This window comes from Vicugna pacos, chromosome 13 (genome assembly GCF_048564905.1).
Source record: "Vicugna pacos chromosome 13, VicPac4, whole genome shotgun sequence".
Classification (NCBI taxonomy): domain Eukaryota; kingdom Metazoa; phylum Chordata; class Mammalia; order Artiodactyla; family Camelidae; genus Vicugna; species Vicugna pacos.
In genome coordinates this window covers 33,633,109-33,658,885 of record NC_132999.1, presented here as the reverse complement: position 1 = coordinate 33,658,885, position 25,777 = coordinate 33,633,109, and the positions used below count along the sequence as shown (strand labels likewise).

The following is a 25,777-nucleotide window of genomic DNA, read 5'->3' as shown; positions in this document are numbered from 1 at the left end:
GGGTTGGCTGTGGGGAGACACACTGAACAAGTACTTCTGATGGGCTCAACATCCCTCTATCCACTATTTAAGACCAAAAACGTGTGCCAGACCCTGGGCTAGGCACCCAAAGGCACTGCCATTCTATGGGACGTTAAGCACAGTTGTGACAAGAATGATAGCCACTGAGGATGCATGAGTGGTGATTCGTAGTGGCCATGTTGTGGGCAAAACAAGTTAGTGTGAAATCCGTGAGCCACACTGCACTGCTGCTCAAATTGCATTCTTTGTTAACGTCTGTGATGTACCGCGTTATGTAGTTGTCTCTCCATTATTTCTAACACAAGAACCGTGCCAAATGGATATCATGACCCTCTTCTTATAGATGAAGAGAGTTTCTGAGGGCATTTGCTATGTTGTTTTCATGTTGCAGAACAAGTTCTCAAATTTGTCTGCCTGGCATCAAAGTTCCTGACCTTTCCACAGTACACCATGGTGTCCCTTCCCTAATGATGTCTTGTTTGAAAACATTTAGAAAATGATTTATAGTGTGTGTAGGATGTACTTAACTTAGTTCATGGATTGGCTTGGGGGAAGGGCTGGTCCGTGAACCCCCTAATTAATCATAGAAATGTATCCATAGTTTATTTTTCCTTTAAACTTTCTCAAAGAGATTCACGGCCCCTCCAAAAGTTAAGATCCACAGTATGGAAATATTATTTTTGTACCTTCAGGAAACTATCCTAAAAGGAGAGATAATACTGGCTATTTGGTCCCAGTTTAATGTAAGAAAACCCAGCTCTGCTGCAGGATACAAAAATTTCCCTTTCATTTGGAAATGAGGAAATCATCTTACCATGTTTGTAAATGAGCAAAGCTTTATGTAGTCTTTCCTGTGGGGAAAGGCTACCCAGATTGTGTGCGTGTGTGCTTGTAATCTCAGAATCTAGCAACCATGCAGAGCTAATATGTAATTTTTTTTGTGTGTGTGTGAAAAAAGCTCCAGCCCCTTCCTATATGACCCTTATCTTGCAATGGATTTCAAGTTTGTTTGTTTGTTTCTTTCTCTTTCTTTTTAAAAGACATTGGAACATTTCCTGTAAACATGCTCTTATACTGAATCTCAAAATTAAAAATAGACTTATGTGAACTTTTCTGGTTGATACAGAGGCAGGCGCTCACTCTTCCCTCATCTTGCCCCTTCCCATCCTGCAGGTGTCAGAGGAGAAGACTTCACTTCTTCAGGCCAAATTCAGCAGTTCTTCAGGCAAATTCTTCAGCATGACTTTATGTCCACCATCTGTTAGGCTTTGTGTTCAAAAGAAGGAAGGAGTCCATAAAAATAGGGATCAAAGCAGATTTTTTTTTCTTAAGTAATAGGGGCTGTGGGGAAGAAATCTGTAATAATAGACGCAGTGGGAGAAAAAAGAAATGTTTTATTTAGATAAATTAAAATGGTTATATTACTGATGTGAAATAAGCAAAGCCCAATTCAAGTTAAGGAAACCTTGAATTCATTCCCTAAACAGAACCAAAATTGCTTAAACATTACCAAAATAGCTCCACTAAAGCAAAGTAGATTTACATTTCTTAATATGAGAAAACAACAAGGTAGGTTAGGTTCGTATAACAAACAATACACGCTCTATAAAGTCTCAGGAACACCCAAATGTGTTCTGGTTTGGATATGAAAGAAGGGGCCACATCTAGCTGGTGCTGGTAAGCAAGTCAATGAGGTGTGTAGCAAACAAAAGCTGTCACTAAAAACAACTCAACAGCAGGCCATTATAAGTATGAGCCCATCACAGTCAAAATCTTCAACTGTGACCGGCAAGGCCAAGACCAGCGGAGTGGGGCGGGGCAGATGGGGTGGCATCCAGCAATGCAAAGAGGGCACGGCAGCGGGAGGGAAAGTAGCCGGCAGCAGGTGAAGGGTGTCCAATCTTCAGCTTTGCTGTATCAGACACAATCCTAAGTGCCAGGCCCCTGCCCTAAAGACGGCACTACAGTCATCCCTAAGCCAAGCTCTCTCTTCCTGTTGGTTCTTCTCTTCCTATGATACCTTCTTGCCTCTCTGATTTACAGAGGGAGGCTCTCAAGGTGAACATTATACCAGATAGAAGGCAGAAGAAAAAGAGGGCCAAGAAGCAGTGTTTTCAGTAACTTAGGAAAGCAGCAGTAGGAGCTGCCAGGCTGAAAAGGTGAAGGTAAAAGCACCTGAAACAAAAACCAACATCAAACTCACCACCACTACCCAGCCTTCCTCTCGGGGCTGAGATGTGGCAGGTGAGGCTTGATTATAGATCAACACAAATCACAGGCTGGGTAAGTTAAGACAATTTTTAAGTAAAAACCCCAAATTCATACCGAATAATAGGTTTATGGGAATTCTTTTTTAAAGCCACAAGTGTGCTCAATTTAGGACAAGGAAGTTTAAGATGTCCCAGTTTCTCCTGAGAGACATGGCACTTTCCCCGGTGGTGTGAGAGGGTCACACAGGTCTGCGAGTGCAGAGGAGCACCTCTGCCAAATTTGGTAGGAGAGAGGATGGTACTATCCATCTGGTCCAGGGATGGCGGCAGGCAGACAAGCTTCAGGTGGGAGTAACAGAGGATAAATGACAAAACACAACTGTCTTCTCCAAGTATAGCCATCAGATGCAAAAGAAGAGTACATACAAAGAGTTAAGGTGCCCTCAAAGTATCTGCCTATGAATAAGAATTTGAAACGAAAAAGGACAAGCTACATTACCCTCAAGTATATTTCATATAAATCGGTTCTCAAAAAAATACCTTCCAGGTAGTCATACTATTTACGGTACAGTATATACAAATATAGCAGTATAATTCAATTTATTGCTAGAATTTTATTTGGTTGTTACAAAATCTGCAAGGGCATATATATTAAAAAAAGGGAGGGGGGCATGAAAGGCAGCCAGAAGAGTAAGTCATCTAAGTCATCTTCAAGTTACCTAAAGTGCCAGGCTAATTTTGTACTATATTTAAACCTTTCCAAGAAAGTAAAATAGCTCGGATAGGCAAAGGAAATGTTTGAGAGGGAGACAGAAGCATGAGCCATAATGAGGTAAGCAGACACATTCATAGGGAGAGACTTCATCCCGCTTTAACTAAATTTTAATATTTCTAGAAAAAAATCAAGGTTAGTCAATACCAAGCTAAACAACATATAAAGAAAAAACTCAGCCCTTAAATATTTAAGGGTGCTCAACTGCATCCATGGCTAACAGGGCAACCTGGACAAAGTTAAAATGGAAGCAAGCTCTATTAAAGTCTATGCCCTGAAAGCTTCTTGAGTTTCTCCCTGACTTGGCCTACAGACCAGTTAAGTTTTGCAGAGAGTTTTCCTTTTGTGTTGCCTGAAGATTGCTTCTAAGATCAACACAACACACACATAGGTGACATGGAGGAATAATTTCTTCTGGTCCAGGGACCTTTAGTACTAGGCCCTCAGAAGTACTTAAAAGGGAGAAGTATTGCACTTGCTTGTATCAGATTTGAAAAAAACTTGCTGCCACCACACGAAGCCCCCTGCTCTGGGCCTGCCTGCTGTTTGGCATCCTCTGGACAGAAAGCCGCTAGCTACTTCTGAAATATAATTGTAAGGAAACCTAATATGATTTCAGGTGTTTTGTTTCACATCCTTTTGGCCTTAGCCCACAGAGGAACACGTTAGGTTCTTGCTTAGCCCCTAGGTAAAATCTTAAGAAATTTCCTGGATCAAAATGAGAGGCATAGCTCTCCTCTAAAGCTCCTGGGTAGCCAGGCTGAGACAGCGGCAAAGGAACTTCAGCCCTGCCGTTCAGAATGGAGACAGTATCAGAGGTGGAAGTCAGTTACAACTTAAAGGTAGACCTGAGTGGGTGGGTGGGGGAAGATAATCTAGTTCACTTAGAGGGGAAAATGTAGCTCCCACTGGATACCTTTTTATGCTCATAAACCCTGAAAGAGGATTAAAAACAAGAAAATCCTCAACAAGACTTCTCTGGTTCACAGGTCGGGATGAGCTGAGAGGACAGGAACAAAGAGTCCAAATCTTACTTCCTGAGCCTGGAGGGAGCACTGTCTCCACAGTGTCTACTTCCCAAGTCTGTTCCCCCAGCACCAGGCCAAACCCCATGGCAGCACCTAAAGAAGATGTCTTAAGGAGATGTGGACATAGCTTCAGCTGCTATCAGATGAGATTAGCAATTTTTAATAACAAGTCATTTGCTCATATCCTGTTTCAAACCATTCTTCCTACTTCCCACAAACTATGCGCAGCTCTTTAAGTATTTACAAACAGAAAAGGTCTATCTGTTAAAGAAAAGACATTTTCTGAGTCTGTATAAAGTGCAGCTAATTTAAGGCAAATTTATGTGAAATATAAAAGGTGGCTTATTCTCTCTATATACACATTTTCCAGTTTTAAAAAGCTAAGGTCTCCTCCCCTCAAAAAAAGGAAAGAGAAAAAAAGAGGGCTTGACTTTTTTTCCTGGCAATTTTAAAATTAAGATCTTACTGGTTTCAGGGAATCATAGATTTCTGAATATTACATTATAAGTAAAATGGTCTTCTTTTTTAAAAAAATAACTATTATATAGCTTTTTCAAACAAGTCAAAAGGTGGCAATGTGTCTGCTACAGTAGTTTGGAGGACTGGAGGACTGATGGGTAGGTAAAAGGGTTGTTTCTGTTAGGTAAGTAGATATTAGGTAGTCCAAGGTATATATCCATTTCTAAAGTAAGCCTGATGAGGCTAGACACCTAAAGCTACTCTTAGCTCCAGGAATGAGTATCTTCCATCTCCATCAGAATCAAACTCTCTCAGACGCTCTGGATCTGGCACAGCAGAACCTAAGGAGTTCCAGATTTCCTGGTAGGTCAGCTTCCCATCCAAGTCCTGGCCAGTCTGGTGGAATAAATCCTGAAGATCTGTTAAAAAGGAGTTATAAAAAATGTATATGTCTACGTAGAGCTAAATTTAGTTAACAATTTAAAAAGTAGTCTCACGTTTTTCACATAATTAGAACAAATAATCCTAAAATTTATATGAAATCACAGAAGACCCAGAATTGCCAAAGCAATACTGAGGAAAAAGAACCATGCTGGATCCAGGCATAACTCTCCCTGACTTCAGACAATACTGCAGAGCTACAATAATCAAACAGTGTGGTATTGGCACAAAAGCAGACATATGGATCAGTGGAACAGAACAGAGAGCCCACACACCTATGGTCAATTAATCTTCAACAAAAGAGGCAAGAGATACAATGGAGAAAAGACAGTCTCTCCGACAAGCTGTGTTGGGAAACCTGGACCACATGTAAATCAATGAAATTAGAACAGTCCCTCATACCATACACAAAATTGAATTCAAAATGGCTTAAAGACTTAAACATAAGACAGAACATCATAAATCTCCTAGAAGAGAACATAGGCAAAACATTCTCTGGCACAAATGGCAGCAATGTTTTCCTAGGTCAGTCTCCCAAGGCAATAGAAATAAAAGCAAAAAGAAACAAACAAACAAAAAGGAACCCAATCAAACCTACATATCTTTGCACAGCAAATGAAACCATAAACAAAATGAAAAGACAACCTACAGATTGGGAGAAAATATCTGCAAACGATGTGACTGACAAGGGCTTAACCTCCAGAATATATCAACAGCTCATATAACTTAATAACAAAAAACCAAACAACCCATTCAAAAAATGGGCAGAAGGCCTAAACAGACATTTCTCCAAAGAAAACACACATATAGCCAACAGGTACATGAAAGGATGCTCAATATTGCTAATTTTCAGAGAAATGCAAATCAAAACTACAATGAGGTATCACCTCACACCAGTCAGAATAGCCATCATTAAAACGTCCACAAATGATAAATGCTGGAGAGGGTGTGGAAAAAAGGGACCTTCTTACATTGTTGGTGGGAATATAATCTGGTGCAGCCACTATGGAAAACAGTATGGAGATTCCTTAAAAAACTAAAAATAAGAGTTACTGTATGATCCAGCAATCCCACTCCTAGGCATATATCTGGAGAAGACTCTAATCCGAAAAGATACATGCACCTCAGTGTTCACAGCAGCAGTATTTACAACAGCCAAGACATAGAAGCAAACTTAAATGTCCACTGACAAATGACTGGATAAAGAAGTTATGGTATACATACAATAGAATACTATTCAGCCATAAAAAAGGAAATGTCATTCACAGCAACATGGATGGACCTAGAGATGATCAAACTAAGTGAAGACAAATATCATATGATATCACTTATATGCGGAATCTTAAAAATGATACAAATAAACTTATTTACAAAACAGAAACAGACCCATAGACATAGAAAGAAACTATGGTTACTAAAGCCGAGGGGGAAGGAGGGAGATAAATCAGGAGTTTGGGATTAGCAGACACAAATTACTGTATATAAAACAGATAAATAAAGTCCTACTGTACAGCAAAGGGAACTATATTCAATATCTTGTAATAACCTATAATGAAAAAAAAATACACATACACACACATATATATAACTGCATCACTATGCTATACACCAGAAACTAACATTCTAAATCAATCATATTTCAATTAAAAAAAAAAGTAGTCTCAATTGAATTTGAAGCATTAAAAGAAAAGCTACTTTGCAGACTCTTCTTCGAAAAAGTAAAGTTTACGATCTCACTAAATCAGAAAGACAAATTCTTGATCTTTTAAGAATGAGAGGAATACTGTAGGACACTACCCTCCCAAAATAGAAGCAGTGACAGATAATCACAGGAGAAACGAATGGACTGGCTTATTCTCTGTCCAGGGCCTTCCTTTCAGACTTTCCAGATTTTATTCTTACGTTGAAAGGGTGAAAAGGACTGCAGAGGCCTAAAGAACGAACTGATAGTAGCTGAGCCTCTAAAACAGACTATGGCAGGTTGCTGGTTGAACAATTATGACCCAGCAATTTCATTCCTAGTATATGCTCAAGAGAAATGGAAACATGTGTCAACACAAAAACTTGTATACAAATGTTCAGAGCTTCATTGTTCTTAATGGCCAAAAACTGGAAACAAACCCAAATGTCCATCAACTAATGAATAGATAATAACATGTAGTATATCCACACAATGGAATACTATTCAGTCATAAAAAGGAATGAAATATTGCTACATGCTACAACATGGATAAACCTTGAAAACATCATGCCAAATGAAAGGAGCATATTGAAAGAAAGAAGCATACAAAAGGCTATGTATTGTTTGGTTCCATTTATATGAAATACCCAGAATAGGCAAATCTAAAGAGATAGTGGTTGAGAGATAAATGGTTGTCAGGGATGGGGATGGGGGATAATCGGGTGTGACTGTTCTCTCTCTGTGCCCCATCCCATCCCCAGCTAAGAGAGGGCCCCATAATGAACACCTAGGAGGGCCAATTATCTACGTAACATTTAGAAAGGGCTTGATTGACTGAGTAACCTAGTAGATTCAGTCTCTAATACCAGAGAACAGTCAATGAAGCTAAAGGATCTTCCTAAATTCCTTTCCTTTTTTCACTCATTCAACTCCACATCTAGATTCAATAGGCTTCCTGCTGTTTGGTACTTAGGAAGAATGGAAATGACCTGAATCAGGGCGGGGAAACAGTCACAGTGCAAGATTCAGTCCATCAAGCAGTTTTGCAGACAAGCTTTTGTACAGTCCCTACTCTCAGTCCCGAGAGAGCCCCAGCAATGCAGCTAAGGGAAGCCTGAAAAGCTCTCTGAAAGCCAGCAAAGCAGTGAGACACTTGTTCTCAATGCCTGCCACCAAATGGCTAGCTGGAAAATGTTTTTGTGTGTGTATATGGGGCATGGGTTTATAGAATGTGCTATGCACTTGTAGCACTATTCAAATAAAAATCTCATTGCTGCCTCAAGTCATTTAAAAAGTGTAGTCAATCAAAAGTGTGTAAAGGCCTATGTTAGAGATTAAAGTATAAATGTTAAGATGGCTATTTCTTTATTTGCTCTAACAGTTCATTTATTCTCATCAATTCTTGATGTAATAACAAAGAGCAGGGGGAGGCAACTTGTGTGCCAATAAACACTTAACACTCCCCTATCTCCCCAGAAAACAGAAAGAAAAGAAATTGGGGATGGGGGGAAAAAGTAATTGGATTTAAATGGCAATACAAATTTAAGTCTTCTATGCTTTAATCATTAATTGTAGCCTGCATATAACGCATTCACTTAACAAATATTCATGTACACTAGGCACTAGGCTAGGGGCTGGGAGTGAAGTTAAATTTTGTATCTCCCCAGGAAATTGCAACCGAGTGACATGTGCTAAACGGATGCAAACACAAGATAGTATGAGTGCACACACAGGAGGAATCTAATCTAGTACTGGAGGGTAAGACAATGTTTCTTGGTGGAAAGGTATCTAAACTGAGGTGAAGAGCCAGGCAAAGGTAGGATGACAAGAATGGGTGATTTTTCAGGCAGTTAGCAAATGTAAAATCAGGAGACTAAATATCACAATGAGAACTGGAACACACACTGTTGGAAGCAAGGCAAACACACTTTTTTGTGAATCATATCCTTTCTGCTAATGTTTATCTTGCTGTTTTTCAGCCAAAGGACCCCTTATTTTGGAGGGCTCTGACAAGAGGGTCAACTCCTACTTTATTTTGCTAATCTCACAGTATTGTGTTTGCTTGTCTTCTCCACTAGACTGTTACAGCCATAAGGAAAGTGAGACTGTATCTTATACTGTATTCTCACTGCTTATAGTAGGTCTATCTATGCACTTACTGGCTGAAGACTAAAAAACATTTAGAGGGGGAGGGTATAGTTCAAGTGGTAGAGTGCATGTTTAGCATGCATGAGGTTCTGGGTTCAATCCCTGGTGCCTCCTCTAAGAATAAATAATAAATCAACCTAATTACCTCCCCCTACCAAACAAAAACACACACACATTCAGAGAGATAATACAGCGCAATGGATAAGAGTGCAGACTTTGGTGTCAGACTGCCTTGGTATGAATTCTGCCTGAATCACTAATTGCTGTGTGGACTTAGGCAGTTTTCCTATCAGTAAAATGGGTGTAATACATGAATATTTATGTTTCCAGGACTGTTACCAGGATTATATGGTATACTGCATATCAGGTATTTGGCCCATAGGAGTGCTCAATCAATGTTAAGATATAATTCTTTACCTTACACAAGTTAAAAAAATTAGAGAGCTGTAACTTTGAGCATTTCTCGTATTACTCCATAATATAAAGTTTACCTTTGATGTTATAAATTCCTGGTAGGGAGATAGGTCTTAGCTGGGCAGCTCTCTCAGTCTGGCCTCCAAGAGAGCGTGAGAATTTTGGCAATGCTGATGGCTTTGATGTGAAATTCTGTACTTGCTCTGTAAGAAACAATATACGGTTTTAGTATTTCCTAATCTGACACCAAATTAAACCAGTATTGAAGGCCATCTTTTAGGGCAATTTTATTATGTACGTAAGAGAAATAGCTGAAAATTAAGTAACATAGTGACTATGTGAAGTTAAAGGCATGGATTGAGATGTTCTGTGGGTAAGCGAAAAATCAATCAGTACTATGTAACATTCAGGTTTGTGGTCTCAGTGCATGCTCTTATAGTATAAGTTAGCATTATGCATGTTTAGAGGTTAAGAGTTTTAGCTGCAAGTGACAAAAGCATTGGATATCTGGCATCCTAGGAGCCGTGCTATAAGCCCCATCTGGGGGCATGTGCCATCAGACCAGCAGGTGCAGAGCGTGTACTGCTATACCATTATGTAGCACAATGTTAGGACAAGGCCTCCCATTGTAGTTTACCTCTCACTTAAAAGAGAATAAGAGAAGTTGCACTGCTTTCCCCAAAATGAAAAATAGTTGTGGGTGGGTAGGGGTCCAAAACAACATAATCCAGTGCCCTGGATAGAGCTTATACCATAGAGGTTGATGCATCTGCTACTATTAACTACGTACATCCCTACCTAAAGCCAAGGGCTCCTCCAACCCAATGATCCCATCATTATTTGTTAATAGTTTTTCAGAAGGACTAATACTTATTTTTAAGTAAATTTTATGCACTTACAGAAATGAAGACTCCCCTAACTGACATTTAGGGCTGGTTTAATATACACTATGACAGTAACATTTTTGCCTATAATTGGATGCAGACAGCATGGAAAAGTCTATTTCCAGCTAAACATTACCCATTCTTCCCTTAATAGACTGGAGTACAAATCATGTGCAAAATGGGCTTTTTCTAAATGAAAGCAAAGTGCAGCAGCTTCATCTCGGTGCGCTCAGGCATCATTCACTCAGTTCGATCAGTCTTGCTGTAACACCTTTCCCCGCTCCTTGTGCGGGAGGCAAGCTGCCCAAGCCTGCGTGAAATATTCAAAAGCCAACCCTGAGTATCTCACCTTCACCAGCAGTCTCCGGAGGCCTGCTGCTCTCAGGTTTGTTTGTGAGCGCACTGATCAGCTGCAGTTTCTCTCTGAGCTTGGATACCTGAGAATCTGAACTATCTTCTTTCTGCCCAAAACAAAGATCACAAATGGTTGAAGGTGGAAGGAAGACGCATCTGATTCTCCATGACACTCCCAGAGCCTGTTCAGCCTGTAGTGCTTGACCCCCAGCAGGCCGCCTCTAAGAGCAATGAAGGGACGAATCAACAATGACCGGAGAATCTTCAGTGCTCAGTGTCAATGAGGGTCTGGCTGGATTTGAGCCCACACCATTAAGGGAACATTATGCGGCAGATGATCTGATTCTCTGTGTGCAGTCGGCTGACGGGGAAGGCATGCATGTGTCAGCAGTAAAGGAAATGTACGCTTTCTCAGGTGCCGATGTGACACTCATTTCCTAAATGAGTAGGAAATTGTTTCCTAGGAACTATTTCACAGCAACTGAATAATTTCCCTGAATATCTTACTGCACTCCTTGTGACGAGATCACTTTAGGCAGAGTTTTATGCTCTTACCACCTTAAAAAAAAAAAAAAAGCGACCAAACCACAAGTATTCTCCTGATCTTCCTTTGTACCCCACCATGGTAATGATTCAACTGGTGGCAGGAATTGTTAGGAACATGAAGGAACGATAGTATTTCCAATTCAAGGCCTTACTTACATCTTAAAAAAAATTTCCCCCCTAAACCTTCCTCATTCCGAGGATAATCTAGTGGCATATAAAAAAATACAATTAATTATAAAAAGAGAAAAGTCTGGTTTCAGTGAGGTCAGTATCTAACTGCTTAGGCTAGTGTGAAAGACCCTGATTCTATGTTTCATTAGAATACTGACCACTACATGTCTCTTTTAGTCAATATGTATTTACTCATTTCTCTTCTATCCTTATTCTACCCTAACAGTTACTGTACAGTAGACCACACTCAGTTTATTTAGGGAGCTAAAACAGCTAAAACTAGGTACTAAATGCTTGAATAATTCACGACAAGGAGAAATTACATTTGGTTAGGATGCTTAGATGAGGAAGGACAAAGGGACTAATACACTGGGATAACAGTTAGAAACACAAAGTGTCTGAAAGTAATGCCAAAAAACTCAGGTGAAAATGTGTACTAGCTCTATTTTATGCTGATATTTACTGTCAAAATCTGAACTGTTGCTGAAATCACTACTATTTTCCAACAGTAACCACCTGTTGCTTTTTTTGTGCTCAACATTTTTATCTGGATCTTAAATTTTTCCTGCCATTCTCTAAGTGAAGTTAAATTTTTTTTTTTGCAGAAGCAGTTATAAAACTCAACAAAAGCCTAGCTTATAAAGCATTAAAATATTGTATATGTGACTTTTACCTAGACAACACAAAACTGTTAAGGAAGAACAAATACAGATGGAAAGCACTACACTGAACACTGCCTGTACTATGGTTCATTCCCAAGTTCATTTCCTGTGAACCTCATATCCTTGAACTCAAATGCAATGTGCCTCTGAAATACTTCAGTCACTGAGTCACAATCTTCCTGGCTTTTCCTGGTCTTATAATATTAAACAACACTCTAGTCACAGAAAATGCTGCAAACTTTCTTTCCTGGGATATCAAAGAGTATCACAGATTGCTTATGTTACCGTAACAATATATCTGGGAAGAACAAAAAAACGGGGAGGTATAAGGTGAAGGGAACTGGCTGAAGTTGAAAGGCACTGTGTATGTATTGAGACTGCAATCTCCCCTCCATCCCCCAGGAGACCACAATCTTGAAAATAAGAAATAATTTTTAGTTTAGACACCATTTTTAGGTTATCTATGCCTCTGTTCCCCATCGTGAGCACAGATAACTTTATTTTAGCTTAAAATTCACTTCCTTAGGAAAGCCTTCCTGTTCTCTATCAATGCTCTGTTATGCCCTATACCTTTCCTCTGTAGCACCTATCATGCTCGTGATTATCTCTTCAATTACGTATTAATGATTTTCTGACTGATGGACTTTGAACTCCACCAGAATAGGTGTCACGTGTCTATCCTGCGCACTGGGCACGGGGCAGGTGCTTGATAAGGTATTTACTTATTTACTAATACACTAATTACGTTGTCTTACGGTTTCAGCAAAACAGACTGGAGTGTATCCTTTGAGAAAGAAGCAGAAGCACTTACTCCAGAGTAAGCCTCCTATTATTTACCTTTACGCTCTGGGATTTTACTGAATCTGTTCTGTTGGTCACTTGATGCAAAGACTCTCTTTTCAAAGTGGCAGCTCTATCATTCATCTTAAAGGGTAAAATGAACAAAACAAGAGAGGATTAAAGGCAAACATCAACACTTAAACAACATCTAGCACTTTTTAAGCAAATTGGCCAAACTTATTTAAAGGGTCTCAACACTATCAATAGAAATACCAGCAGGAGAATGAGAGGAGAGAGGGAGAGAGGCCCCAGAGAGACAAAGCTGAAACTGGTGCTTCTGGTTGTTTCCAACACAAACTGTAAAACGCTAAAGTATAAAAGGTGAGAGAACTTTTACCCAGAAGCAGAACCAGGCTGGGTATGATGCTGTTGGAAGGAACAGTAGGACAGATGGTACTATTAACAATTTCTTCTTCTGGAGTAAAAATTAAAGTGGGAATGGGAGGGACAGTATGGGGAGTTTGGGGGCTGGTATGTTTTCACAATAAGCCTTGAAAACCAACCTTCAAGCCTAATACTCATCAAATCATCCAAAATTCCTCGCTTCTACTGTACTTAGTTTAGCTAAGTTCAAAGGGACTTTTAAAAATAGGGCTCCTTTAATCTTCACAGCTTAGCAATAAATTATATGCCCCTGTAAAGTAGGAGGAGGGACAGGTCTTCTTACTTCACCCTCAAAGCCAAGTCCAGGCAACTTGCCAAGACTGTTCAACTGAGCCAGTTCAAACACTGCTGTCTTTGTGCCAGAGCTTGACTTTATGCGTGGGCTTGCTTCCAGCTTTGGCAGTTACTTGATTTATGGGACAATTTCCTGTATTTAGTTTCCATTTCTATATATGCCCGTGTCTTTGATGCATGACATCTTTAAGGGTGGAGCTTCTAGCTATTAAAAAATAATCCATAAGGATCCTAGCACAATGTATACATGTGAAAGGTGACTAAAAAAAAAAAAAAACCACCACATTTTATTCGAGATAACGTGAAAACCAGTAAACCTACTGTCCGTCGGCATCGCTGATTTAGGATGTCATTCAGGTTCCTCCATGTAAAATGAGAAGAAGGACTCAATGATCTCTTAAGGTGAGCAGCTGGTCTGCCCTGATCTGCTTTATTTTATTTTTAAATTAATTAAGTTTTTAAAATTGAAGTATAGTCAGTTTACAATGTTGTGTCAATTTTTTGACCTGATCTGTTTTAAATAGCTTTCTTGAGATAATCTGCAAGGGGACTCCCCCTCAAATGCAGATGAAAGGGAATAAATCTGAAAGTCTAGTTTGGGCTTAAAAAAATGACAAAAGACTCTCTAGTTATTGTCATTGTCATTACCCTCACCCTTAATAACTTGAAAAAGGCACGATCAAGAAGACCTCACTTGGAAATATGTGCCAGAGCTCCCCTACTGGATGAGTCACTGGTAACATAAAAGGAGGCTTGTCATCTCTGCCAACAACTTGCGGTGAGGCCTTGGCAAGCAAACGAACCTCTCTACACCTCCCTTCTAAATCAGGACTGACACTGCCCGTGCCATGCACATCACAGAGCTAGTGTAAGGATTAAAGGAGTTGAGGATTAAGCACCATACAAATACGTAACCTCTCAAATATGCCAGAAGGCAGTGTCTCAGAAGGAACTGCGGAATGTCATCCATGTACAGACAAAACACGCTGCAACACAGAACATGTCACAGAGGACGTGAAGAGGCTTACCAAGCTGAAGGACAGGTTTGCTCACTTGTCTACCTTGCTCAGAACAACCAGATCTCTTTCTATCAAGTTGACTCTCTGGGTAAGATTACTGACTGTCTCATTCATCCCCTCGAGTTTAAGGTCATTCTGTCTCTGGTACCCCACCAGGGCACTGTTTACTTCCTCTAAAAAGTTGTGGAGGTATATTGGATATCCTGGAGTGGAAATAAATCAAGCTGTGGAATCCAGCTAAAGACATGTACTGGACAAACAGGCCAGCAGCACTGAACACCATTATTATGTCAAGTTACTGAAGTAAACTCCTTTTCCTGCTTTAGACCATCGATCTCCCGACTCTGCTTTGTCCCTCTACTGTGAATTGCTCCCAGTTTACTCCCTCTGGAATTGTCTGACCTCAGTTAGACAGGAGGGGGAAAGAGGGAAGAGATGACCACCATGATTCACTCTCTGGTCCCAGAGAGCTGAGAGCTTGAGAATTGATTTCCCGATGTTTACCTCACCTGCTGGTGGGAAAGCTCGCTGGGTTATTAACTGAAATGCTCATTAACCTAATTCATCAGAACAAAACTACCTTAGGAACAATACCAATTACTGAATCGGCTCATGTAGCAAAACCATAACAAGTAGTGCATCATTCAGTACAAGATTCAATTATTTTTATTGACATCCTCTAGAACTGATTGCTACTTAAAAAGGAATGATGATTATAGATTTTAAAGGGCATTAAACTAAGGACAGGAATTCTTCTTAGTGAAGATTTCTTTTATTCTCTTTAATGTGTTTCTGAACTCAAAATCCTTTTTCCTCCTCTTGGCTTTAGTCTTTAAAAAATCTTGATTTTCAAGGATATGCTTTCTAATGTTCTTAGTATTTACTGTGGCTCAAAATAGCCATCACTCTGAATTAATCTGCTGTCCATCCATCTTTACCTTGCCCAGATTGCTATTTTTCATAGATAGTTTCAGGATAATCTGGTCATTCTAAGCCTCTCAAGCTGTGAAAAGGAACAGACTGTACTGACCATCATGCAGGGAGAGAAGGCAGAGTGCCAAAGGAGAGACAGGGCAGTCTTGGGTCCCTGACAGAGCCATACACACTCCTCTCTGCTCAGCTCTCAGGCAGGCAAATATATGCACATGGTGTCATGGTGTCTGCTGAGGCACCACAACACTGGGCCCACACTGCTCAGGCCACCTCCAGAGTCCACTGTGGTCACAGGGAGTTAAGCCAGAAGTAAAAGTACCTGTTTAAAATTCTCACTGTGGGTTTTATTGTCAAGTTCGGATGTAGCCGAAGGTGATGGAATGATCTCGCTGCTTCCACTGATCTCCTTCAAGGCATGCTGATTCTGTCAACAGGAATAGAGGTTAGTATAGGTAATAAGTAATAACTAGGTCTAGTTAACCAATTGGGATGGTCCCAGAACATTCCAGCTTCTTGTAGGGGGCATCCACTGATTAATCAACAATTATTTTCCAGGAGCCTACAGTGTAACCAGTCCTGTGCTAGGCCCAAGGGTACCAGGTAATTCTGGGGATGCCCAGTCTGAAGCCTAGACTGGATCAGCAGCACCCAGACTACATCAGAGAACTGAGATCCTTAGTCTCTGAGTGGAATGTACTCCCTAGAAACCAGCCCTCCTCTCCCTGTTACCTGTACTCCCAGAGAAACTACAGAATCACTGTCCCTTCTAGGACCAATTCAGTCTGAACACAGTGTCATCATTTCCCCAAGACTAAACAGATTTGTACATTCAAAGAAGAGCTGGTTATGGAACCACTGGCTTTGGGCATTGAGCACAACAACCATACACGTGATTAGTTTTTCAGTTTGTACAGCACGTGCCAGGATTTATGTCTCAGGGTTGCCTTTCCTCTTCCATTCCCTTCCCACTGCTCAAGTCTCTCTTTGCAGAGACTAAAGTATAACATGCTTATATACACTTTTTCCCTCCAGTGGAAAACCTCTATATGGCTTAATCTTTCAGAGCCCCTAACTATGACCTATTCAGTATAAAGTGTGCCAGTAGGAGGATTACCATTGGCAACCATGGAAGTTTAAAAAAGACGGATTTAATAATAATAGAATATGTAATTGATGAAAATAAATTATTTTCCTTGAAATTTGAAAGCCTAGACAGGTCAGGTCAGCCCTGCTTTTATAAGAAACAAAAGGTAACAATAAGGAGAAAAGAAGGAGGAGAAAAAAAAAGAAAAAAACCCCTCATGGTTCTATAAAGTATGAATTTTTGAGTTAGCAAAAAGTATTTTAGAAAATAATTACTCTGAGAAAATCCTCAAGATATTAAAACAGTGATAACAATGATGATGATATAATGATAATAAAAGAATTATTGAGTTAGATACATCTTTATTATTATGGACCACACAGTTACTTAGTGGTAGAGCTGGAATTGGAATCCAGGGTGTCTGGATACCTAGATCAATGCCTTTTCTTCTGGGTCAGCCCCGCTAAATAAAAGTTAGGCGTACTTGTTCTGAAGAAAATGAAAAACCCTCTCTCTAGCCCTCTTACATGGTACAAACTGCCCAGTTTAAACTGGAAACTCCATAGCTTGAAAAGAGCATGTGGGGCAGATCTAGAAATTAGTGGAGAAGCTAGGGAACTTTTGTGTACTTTGAATAGTCCTGATTTCATGTACATATAACTCATCTCCTCAGCAAGACAGTGAGAGCTGTGTCATCCTTTTTCACCCTTCATAAATCTTCCATGGAGCTGAGTACACATTAGGAGATTAATTAAGGCCTCTGAATGACTACAGACAGCTTACATTTGCACAGCATTAAGAGACGACTGAAAACAATTCCTAAGTACTGCAGGGGTTTGCTTCTGTCTCAGAAATCTGTTGTTGCATAACAAATCATCCCAAAACTTAGTGGCTGAAAGCAACAATTTATTGTTTCTCATGACTCTGTGGGCTGACTGGGCTCAGTTGGGGTGGGGTGTTCTCCTGTTCCACATGCCGCAGGCTGACGTCACACACACATACAACTGCATTCGACTGGGAGACTGGCTAAAGCTGGAACATCCAAGACGGTCTTGCATCCTCTAGAGCTCCTCGTTGCTTGGCCTCTAATTATTCCACAGAATGCCCAAATTCCTAATCCACAGAACAGTGAGAAATAATAAACTGTAGTTTTAAGCGACTAAGTTCTGGGGTGATTTGTTATGTAGCAATAAGTAACGAAGACACTTCCCCACTCCCCTTTCCTTCTTTTTCATTTTCCTTCCTACCCATTTCACTCTCAGGATGGTGTCTTATCACTGTATCTCTTCCAGTACGTTTGCAAGAGACAGCTTTTAATCCTATCTACCCCAGTTTCCAGACTGTAGAAAAATCAATACACACTGCTTTACTGTATCTTTTTAAAAGGTGCATAGTAGGATCTGTTTAGATAAGCGAAAAGTTGATATCACATGATTACACAGAAAAGGGTAGGGAGAAGTATGCTGACTTTCTGTAGCATTTGTAGATTTCCTTACCACATCACTTTGCAGTAACTCCATGGTTTTCTTGTGTTCGTCCACAGTTTTCTGTATTGCCTCCACAGCAAGATGGACGCTGTTTAAAGTATTGCCAATGGAAGCTACACTCTGAACAGAAACATGTAGTAGGGTCAGGGCTTTATCCTTTTTAAAAAACTTTAAACAGCTTTATTAAGAAATAACTGATATACAATAAACTGCATACATTTAAAACATGTAACTTGATAAGTTTTGACATATACATACCTGTGAATCCATTACCACAGTCATGACAACAAACATCCATCACCCTCAAGTTTCCTCCTGCCCACTTTGTAATTCTTCCCTCTCTGTTCCCAGGCAAGCACTGATATACTTTCTGTCACTATATATCACTACATATATATCAGTTTGCATTTTCTAGAATTTTATATAAATAGAACCAGTGAGGATGTATATATATATATATATTTTGCCATGGTTTCTTCCACTCAGCATAATTATTCTGAGATTTATTCATGTTGTAGCTACTACTCAGCATGTTGCATGTGCAGCATGTCCATTGTATGGACATATCACAGTTTATCTCTTGACCTGTTGATGGGCATTTAGGTTGCTTTCAGCATTTGATTATTACAAATAAAGCTGCTATGAATATTCATGTATAAGCCTTTATGAGGGTACATGCTTTCATTTCTCTTCATCAAATGCTTTCTTGTCATCGCAACACCTAAGAGGTAAATGGCTGATCATATGGTAGATGTATGCTTAACTTTAAAAACTACCAAACTGGGTTCTAAAATGGTTATATCACTTCATATCTCCACTAGCAGTGTATGAGAGTTCCAGTTACTCTATCTTCTCATCAATACTGCTATCCTCAGTTTTTTCAATGTTAGCCATTCTAGTGGGAGTGCAATGGTACATAATTGTGATCTTATTTTACATTAAACACTGACCTGATGAAGGATTACTTCAAATATCCTCTAACTATGAATTCAATGTAGCTTATACTGACACAATTAACAGGAAACTACACACACAGAGGAAAACCAAGTCTCTCCTGAAAAAAACTACTAGTTTATAAATCTGGGACCCCCAGATAAAGTTCTCCCACAAACTGCCTCTAGCAAGCCCTGTAGGCAGATGGCTGGAGCTAACACTGCGGACTGTGTCAGGAGCAAATGATGACTTTTGAGTAAAAGTGTGTGGAAGCATTTTTGGTTTTGGGAAACCCAGCACAGTAGAGAAGAAGGGAAAATTCCATTTGGCAGCATGTATTCTCCTGCTTCACAAAACCATCAGAACTGCTGAGTAGATGAGGTATGGGTAATAGCTTACTTGCTTTCATTAGGCCTAAGGAGCCCACATGGACTGGAGATTTAGGAATATAATTCAGAAACTATCTTTTAAGAAAGGCCTGTCTTAAGGGAATATCCAAAAAAGCATTACTATTTGGTGTGTTTTGGTCTTTCATAAGCTATAATGATAATTTTATAGTGTCTCATTAGTATTTTTAACCAAGGGTGTTTTTTATTATACTGATAGCCAATAATCTAAGAGAACAGGAAATATTTTCAACATTAAAAAAAAAAGTACATGAGATACACTGAAGATAGGTATCTGAGATGACCTATCACTTCAAAACTGAGCCACGTGTAATGAAAGTAGGACTGACATTATAAACGCACAGATTTGCAAAGAGAGTACACATTGGGTAGAAGTCTCTAAGCTGGGATGTTATCTCTGCAAGCTCTGTTGTTACAGAAGCTACAAACAGTCACAGATATCTACTGTTAGAGAATCCTCACTGACTGGATGTATGAGCCCATCAGGATGCAAGAAGATAGTAAGCTCTTGTTTAAGATTTTTTTTTTTGAAAGAAAGCAGCTGACAGAGCCATGTGAACTCTAGAGCAAAACCCTGAAAATCCAACTGCAGAGTGCCTGGCACGTACTGGAAGCTCCACATATGTTTACTGAATTAATGAATGTAAGAATAAACCAACTTCTTTTTCAAATGCAAGCCTGCCAGAGTTGCTTCTGTATTAAAAGTTACAGATGCCTACCTTTTACTCATTTGGCCCTTGGGAACAACAGCAAAAAGAATTATTTTTTAAAGTTGTAAGCGGATGATCATATTGGACAAACAGCAGACTGTTGAGACTGAGCACACACAGGTGGTGTGGCTATAAAATAGCAAGTTTTGTTTCTGGCTTAGGAATTTCTCACTCCTTTGTGGAAACAATTTATATGTTTATAGAGCCTGGCAGTATAATCAAATCAAACTCATCACACACTAACTTCTAAAAGTCAAAGATTCCAGATTTGATACCCAGTGTTTGGGGTTCCCAGAATCCCTTCTTCCACTTCCTGCTGCAGGGGCTGATGCTGCTTGTGTTTCCATTAGGCACCCTCTTCTCCTCCCATCCCCTATAAACTCTCCCCCACCAGCTCTGAAGATCCCTCAATATTTTTCATCTAGGTGGTCACTGTCTTCTGCTCTAGGTTTGAATCCTAGGGATCAAGTAAACAGAAATTTCAAATTATTGTTTGCCTAGGCTCTACAGTCTAAGGTAAATACCTACAAGTGAACAGCTTAGAGGATGTATCCCTTTACCTTTATAAAGTAATATACATTGTTTTCCAAAATGTTTTTCACCAATTTACACTCTCGGCAGGAGTGTGTGAAAGTTTCTTTTGCTCCACATCCTTGCCAACACTTACCATAGCCTGAATTTCTAATTTTTGCATTTCCCCAAACTATCTTTTGTTAAAAGAACAAACCAAACAAGTAAAAACAAACAAACAAAAATCCTCTTTCTCAACCAAGGAAAATAATAGCAATCTGAGCAACTTTCACGTATAGTTGGTTTGCTCTCATAAAGACATAGTCGATGATGAGCTGAGAAGGCAAGTAATGAAGAGCAAACCCACATATGTTAACATAAGGGTCTCATCAGAGCAATTCTCAGACTTGGAGAGACAAATAAAAAGTGCACCTATGTAAACCACAGCTAAAGTCACCTGCTGCAAATTAAAGGCAAAACTAACCAGACCAAAAGAGAGTTCTGAACTCTTTAGAACAGTAATATGCTCTATGACTATCGTCCTGGAGCAGCTGATTTCAAATGCCAGGCTTTCAGAGAAAATTTGTGAGAAGCTAGAATTACAGTAAGTTAATCGCAGTGCCCATACACAGCACGTACCTTCTGAAGTCCCTCTACAGTGGCAGGCAGGCTAATTAGGTCTGCAGCTGACTTGACATTGGCTTTGAGGTGGTTTACTGCAGAAGTCAGCAGAGAAATCTGAAAGGCAAAGAGTAACAAACAATGAAAACGGAATTTGTAGTGATGCTTCCTTCACACACTCTACAGGTGGTGATGACGCTGAGGTACATTTGGATGTCATGTGATCCTGTGACCCAGGCATTCCACCCTGTCAGTTCCCAGGCCCAGAAGAACGCCACAGAGCCCCTGGATAGACCTGAGATCTGGAAGGTGGCAATAACACCCCTCCTCTCCCTGCCCAATTTAAACAGCAGTGCCAAAGAGGGAAAGGCAGGTATTATTCTTTACCCCACTCCTGGCAGCTACAAGATCCCCAAATCTTAAATTACCCAAAAGATGCAGTGACTACAATGCAATCCTTCAACAACTGAACAGGAAGAAAGCTAATGATCAAGGAACTCTGAAAGATTTCATTTTGGTAAAAAATACCACCTCAGTTATTTACTGAACTTCTGTTCCTACCCAAGTGGGAACATATATCATAAAGTAAAAGCCCATCATCACAAAATACAGTCGACAGGAACTGAACCCTGACAACCTGAATGGCACTTTCAACTACTTGGGGATTTAGTTTTGGTTTAACAATGTGATTAATATTTCAAACTCAATAGCTCAACCAAAGCACTACTTTGTACCCTGAAGGGGCTCAATAAATACCTACTGACTTGCTGGCTGACTGATATACTGAACGTATTAAAATAGGAATTGAATCAAAATAAAATGTATCTTCCCTTCTGCTCTTTAGGGGTAGAATTCTAAATAGCTGGACTTCTCTCTTGAATGGGGACTGGGGGAACCTGTATAATACTCAATTTCAGGCTGCAGAGATCATATTCTAACAACCTACAATGTGGCTGCAAACTTAGTTCCACGCTGCTTTCCCACCCCAAGGATGGGATGAGGATGAGGACACAGATCTACCAATAGCAGTTATATTCAGAGTGGCCTCACAGGGTAACCACGAAAGTTTCTGGGCACTTGTTACACACCTAACCCTGGGGAAGGCATCAGACGGATATAAGATGAAGTAAAGCCGATACCCTATTCTTTTCTTCAACAAGTGTTTGGCACCTTCTCTGTGGTCTGCACTATGGAGAAAGTGGCAAACAGGACTGTGAGATTTTGCTTTCATGAAGCTTCCATGCTAGCAGGAAGTGGAGAGAAAAACAAAGAAGAAAAGTATTAGATAGTAATGGGTACTATGCATAGAATTTAAACAGCTCCTGGAGTGAGTGGTACGTGCTCTGAACAAGGGAGTGCAGCGAGGAGCCCGGGAACTCTTTGACCTCTCCTTCTATGGGGACTGTGTTCAGGGGAGTCAGACCATTTTCTTTTATACAGTCAGCCATTCATTCATTCCTACAACAAATATTTACTGAGCCCAAGTTTACACCAGTGGTGAACAGTATAGATGTTAGTGATCTTTTGGTATTTACATTTTAGTGCAAAGAGACAGACAATCTTATGTGAGAAAAAAAATAGGAGACACTAGAAGAAAATTAAAATAAGGCAATTTGATGAGTGACTGGGTAGTTACTTTAGACTGGACTGTCAGAGAAGGCCTTGAAAAGGAGATGAAATTTAAACTGAGGTCTAAATAATAAGGAATCAACCAGACAGAGATCAAAAGAAGTATATTTCAGGGCAGAGGGAACTGCTAGGGCAAAGGTCCCAGTGTGGGGAAGAGCTTGGGATATTTGAAGAATAGACAGAAGGTATGGGGACAGGAGCATAATATGAGAGTGAAAAAAGGAAAAGGGGAGGGAGAGGGGAAGTGGAGGAGGAGGAGGGAGAGACAGAGGAAGGAAGGAGGGAGGTAAAAGCAGATAGTTAACATTAAAGAAACTAGTACTAAATGTGACACTGAATAAAATTCTGAGAAAGGGTTATTGGTGCAGGTTGAAATAAACAGGCTTCACTGAAGTAGGACTCAAATTAGACTCTGGTAGAGAAGTAAGAGTTTTATATATAGAAATAAATCAGGTATTCTTTCTAGGTTAGAAGGGTAAGCGGGGCATCGGGGAATAGGCAGGGAACAACAGCAAGAATAGGCCCAGGAATACTTTTCCTTCATAGTATTTCTCAAAGTGACAATGATTTATTTCTGTGTTTGATTTCTGATTAAGGTTTCTCTCTTCCACTAACTGTCTGCTCCTGTCATCAAGGATCATGTCTGGTTTATTTTCCATAAGCCTGGCGCAAAGACAGGCATTCAGTAAGTATTTACCAAAGGAATGAATGAATGAACTAAGAATGAATGAGCTAAGAATGAACACTGTATCTGGGAGGGACACTGAGAAGGCTAGCCCAAGCGGAGAGGATTGTAGGGGCTGGGATGTAGGCAATAAGGCTATATAAGTAGTGAACTCATTTTCCTCACTGGTAGAATGGTATAATCACCACCATCCTGTAGGGCTGTGTGATAGTTTAAAAATATGTCCACAAATTCTTCGACAGTCCTTCTTTCAAGAAATTTTGAAAATTAACTGTTTCCCTTAGTGTGGCCTGTGCTTAGTGACTCACTTTTAGTCCACAGAATAAAGTGCAAGTGACAATGGGCAACTTTGGAAACCAGGTCATAAAAAAGCACTGTCTTCCTTTCTGTTCTCTCTTGGACCACTCACTCTGGGCACGCCAGCTGCCATGTTGTGAAAACACTCAAGCAGCCCCATGGAGAAACCTATGTTGGGGCAAACTGAGACCTCCGGTCAATAGTCATGTGAGTAAGGATCCTCCAGTCCCACTCAAGCCTTCAGATGATGCAGCCTTGGCCTATATCTTAGTTGCAACCTTAGAGAGATCCTAGCCAGAACAACTCATCTAAGCTGCTTCTAAATTTCTGACCCAGAGAAACTGTGAGATAGTAAGGGTTTGCTGTTTTAAGTCATTAAAATTAAGTTTTGGGACAAGTGTAACACAGCAACAGATAACTAATACAGACTATGAGGATTAAATGAGATACATACCTAGAGCTCTAAGCACAGTACCTGATACAAACAAAATACCAAATAAGTGTTAGCTCTTTAATAATGAAATTTAATAAGCATGTAAACATGCAATTCTCCGTAAATGCTCAAAAATATTCAGACTAATCAACATTTCAACTCTATCCACTTAAAAATCAAATGACTGAGAAGCCTCAGCCCCAGAGATACTCCCAACAAACTGTAAACCTCTCAAGAGTAGCAATTACATCAAGGAAGTTTTAACCCATGCCTTAAAAAAAAAATAATATTGAGGTTAGAAGAGCACACAAGGAAGCAGGCATTCTCATGCATTGTTAATGGGAATGTAAATTGGAGAAGACTTGTTAGATGGTTATCTAAGAGTATCTGTCAAAATTTGAAATGTTCATATTCTTTAATTTGGCAATTTCATGTCTAGAAATCTATCCTAAAGATTACTTGCTCAATTAAAAAGATTAAAACACCTAATAAATCTAACTAAGGACATAAAAGATCTGTACTCAGAAAACTGTAAGACATTGATGAAAGAAATTGAAGACAACACAGATGGAAAGATATGCTGTGTTAATTAATTGGAAGAATTAATATTGTTAAAACAACCATACTACCCAAGGCAATCTACAGATTCAATGCAATCCATATTAAAATACCAATGGCATTTTTCACAGAACGAGACCAAATAATTCTAAAATTTGTATGGAAACACAAAATAGCCAAATAGCCAAAACAATCTTGAGAAAGAACAAAAAAACTATAGGTATCAAGGTCCCTGATTTCAAACCACACTACAAAGCTACAGTAATCAAAACAGCACAGGACTGGTACAAAAACAGACACACATATCAATGGAACAGAATAGAGAGCCCAGAAATGAACCCACACTTATTTGGGCAATTAAGCTATGACAAAGGAGGCAAGAATATACAATGGGGAAAAGACAGTCTGTTCAATAAATGGTGCTGGGAAAACTGGACAACTACATGCAAAAGAATCAAACTGGACTACTCTCTCACACTATGCACAAAAATAAATTCAAAATGGATTAAAGACTTAAATGTAAGACCATAAAAAAACCATAAAAATTCTACAAGAAAACACAGGTGGTAAGCTCTTTGACACTGGTCTTAGTAATATTTGTTTGGACATGTCTCCTTTAGGCAAGAAAAACAAAAGCAAAAATAAACAAATGGGACTTCATCAAACTGAAATGCTTTTACACAGTGAAGGAAACTATCAACAAAATGAAAAGGGATCCTATTGAATAGAAGAAGATATTTGCAAATGATATATCTGATAAGGGGTTAGTATCCAAAATATGCAAAGAGCTCATACAACTCAAAATCTCAAAAATAAACAACTCAATTAAAAAATGGGCAGAGGATCTGAACAGACTTTTTTTTTTTTTACAACAACGACAGGTACTTTGCAAAGATGTTCAACATCACTAATCATCAGGGAAATACAAATAAAGAGTGCAATGAGCTATCGCCTCACGCCTGTCAGAATGGCTATCATCGAAGACAGCAAATAAGTGCTGGTGAGGATGTGGAGAAAAGGGAAACCTTGTGCACTGTTGCTAGAAATGTAAACTGGTGCAGCTGCTATGGAAAGCAGTATGGAGACTCCTCAAAAAAATAAAAAATAGAACTACCATATAATTCAGTAATTCCATTCCTGGGTATTTATCTGAAGAAAATGA

The 25,777-nt window shown here is 39.6% G+C and overlaps 1 protein-coding gene across 2 annotated transcripts in view; it reads right to left on the bottom strand.

Annotated features, from left to right (window-relative positions):
- Nucleotides 1-1,158: 1,158 nt before the first annotated feature.
- Nucleotides 1,159-25,777, bottom strand: part of EFCAB14 (EF-hand calcium binding domain 14) — a 37,666-nt gene continuing 13,047 nt past the window's right edge. The window contains exons 4-10 of one of the 2 annotated variants that reach the window (XM_072974504.1): nucleotides 21,032-21,130; nucleotides 17,842-17,952; nucleotides 15,581-15,685; nucleotides 12,629-12,715; nucleotides 10,408-10,519; nucleotides 9,252-9,377; nucleotides 1,159-1,287 (exon numbers count right to left, since the gene is read on the bottom strand). In XM_072974504.1, the coding sequence (XP_072830605.1) occupies nucleotides 1,283-1,287; nucleotides 9,252-9,377; nucleotides 10,408-10,519; nucleotides 12,629-12,715; nucleotides 15,581-15,685; nucleotides 17,842-17,952; nucleotides 21,032-21,130 (645 nt within the window). In that variant the 3' untranslated portion in view covers nucleotides 1,159-1,282. Of the gene's footprint in view, nucleotides 1,288-4,470; nucleotides 4,910-9,251; nucleotides 9,378-10,407; nucleotides 10,520-12,628; nucleotides 12,716-15,580; nucleotides 15,686-17,841; nucleotides 17,953-21,031; nucleotides 21,131-25,777 lie in introns of those variants that run through there. The other variant, XM_015236130.3, reaches the window with a different exon arrangement.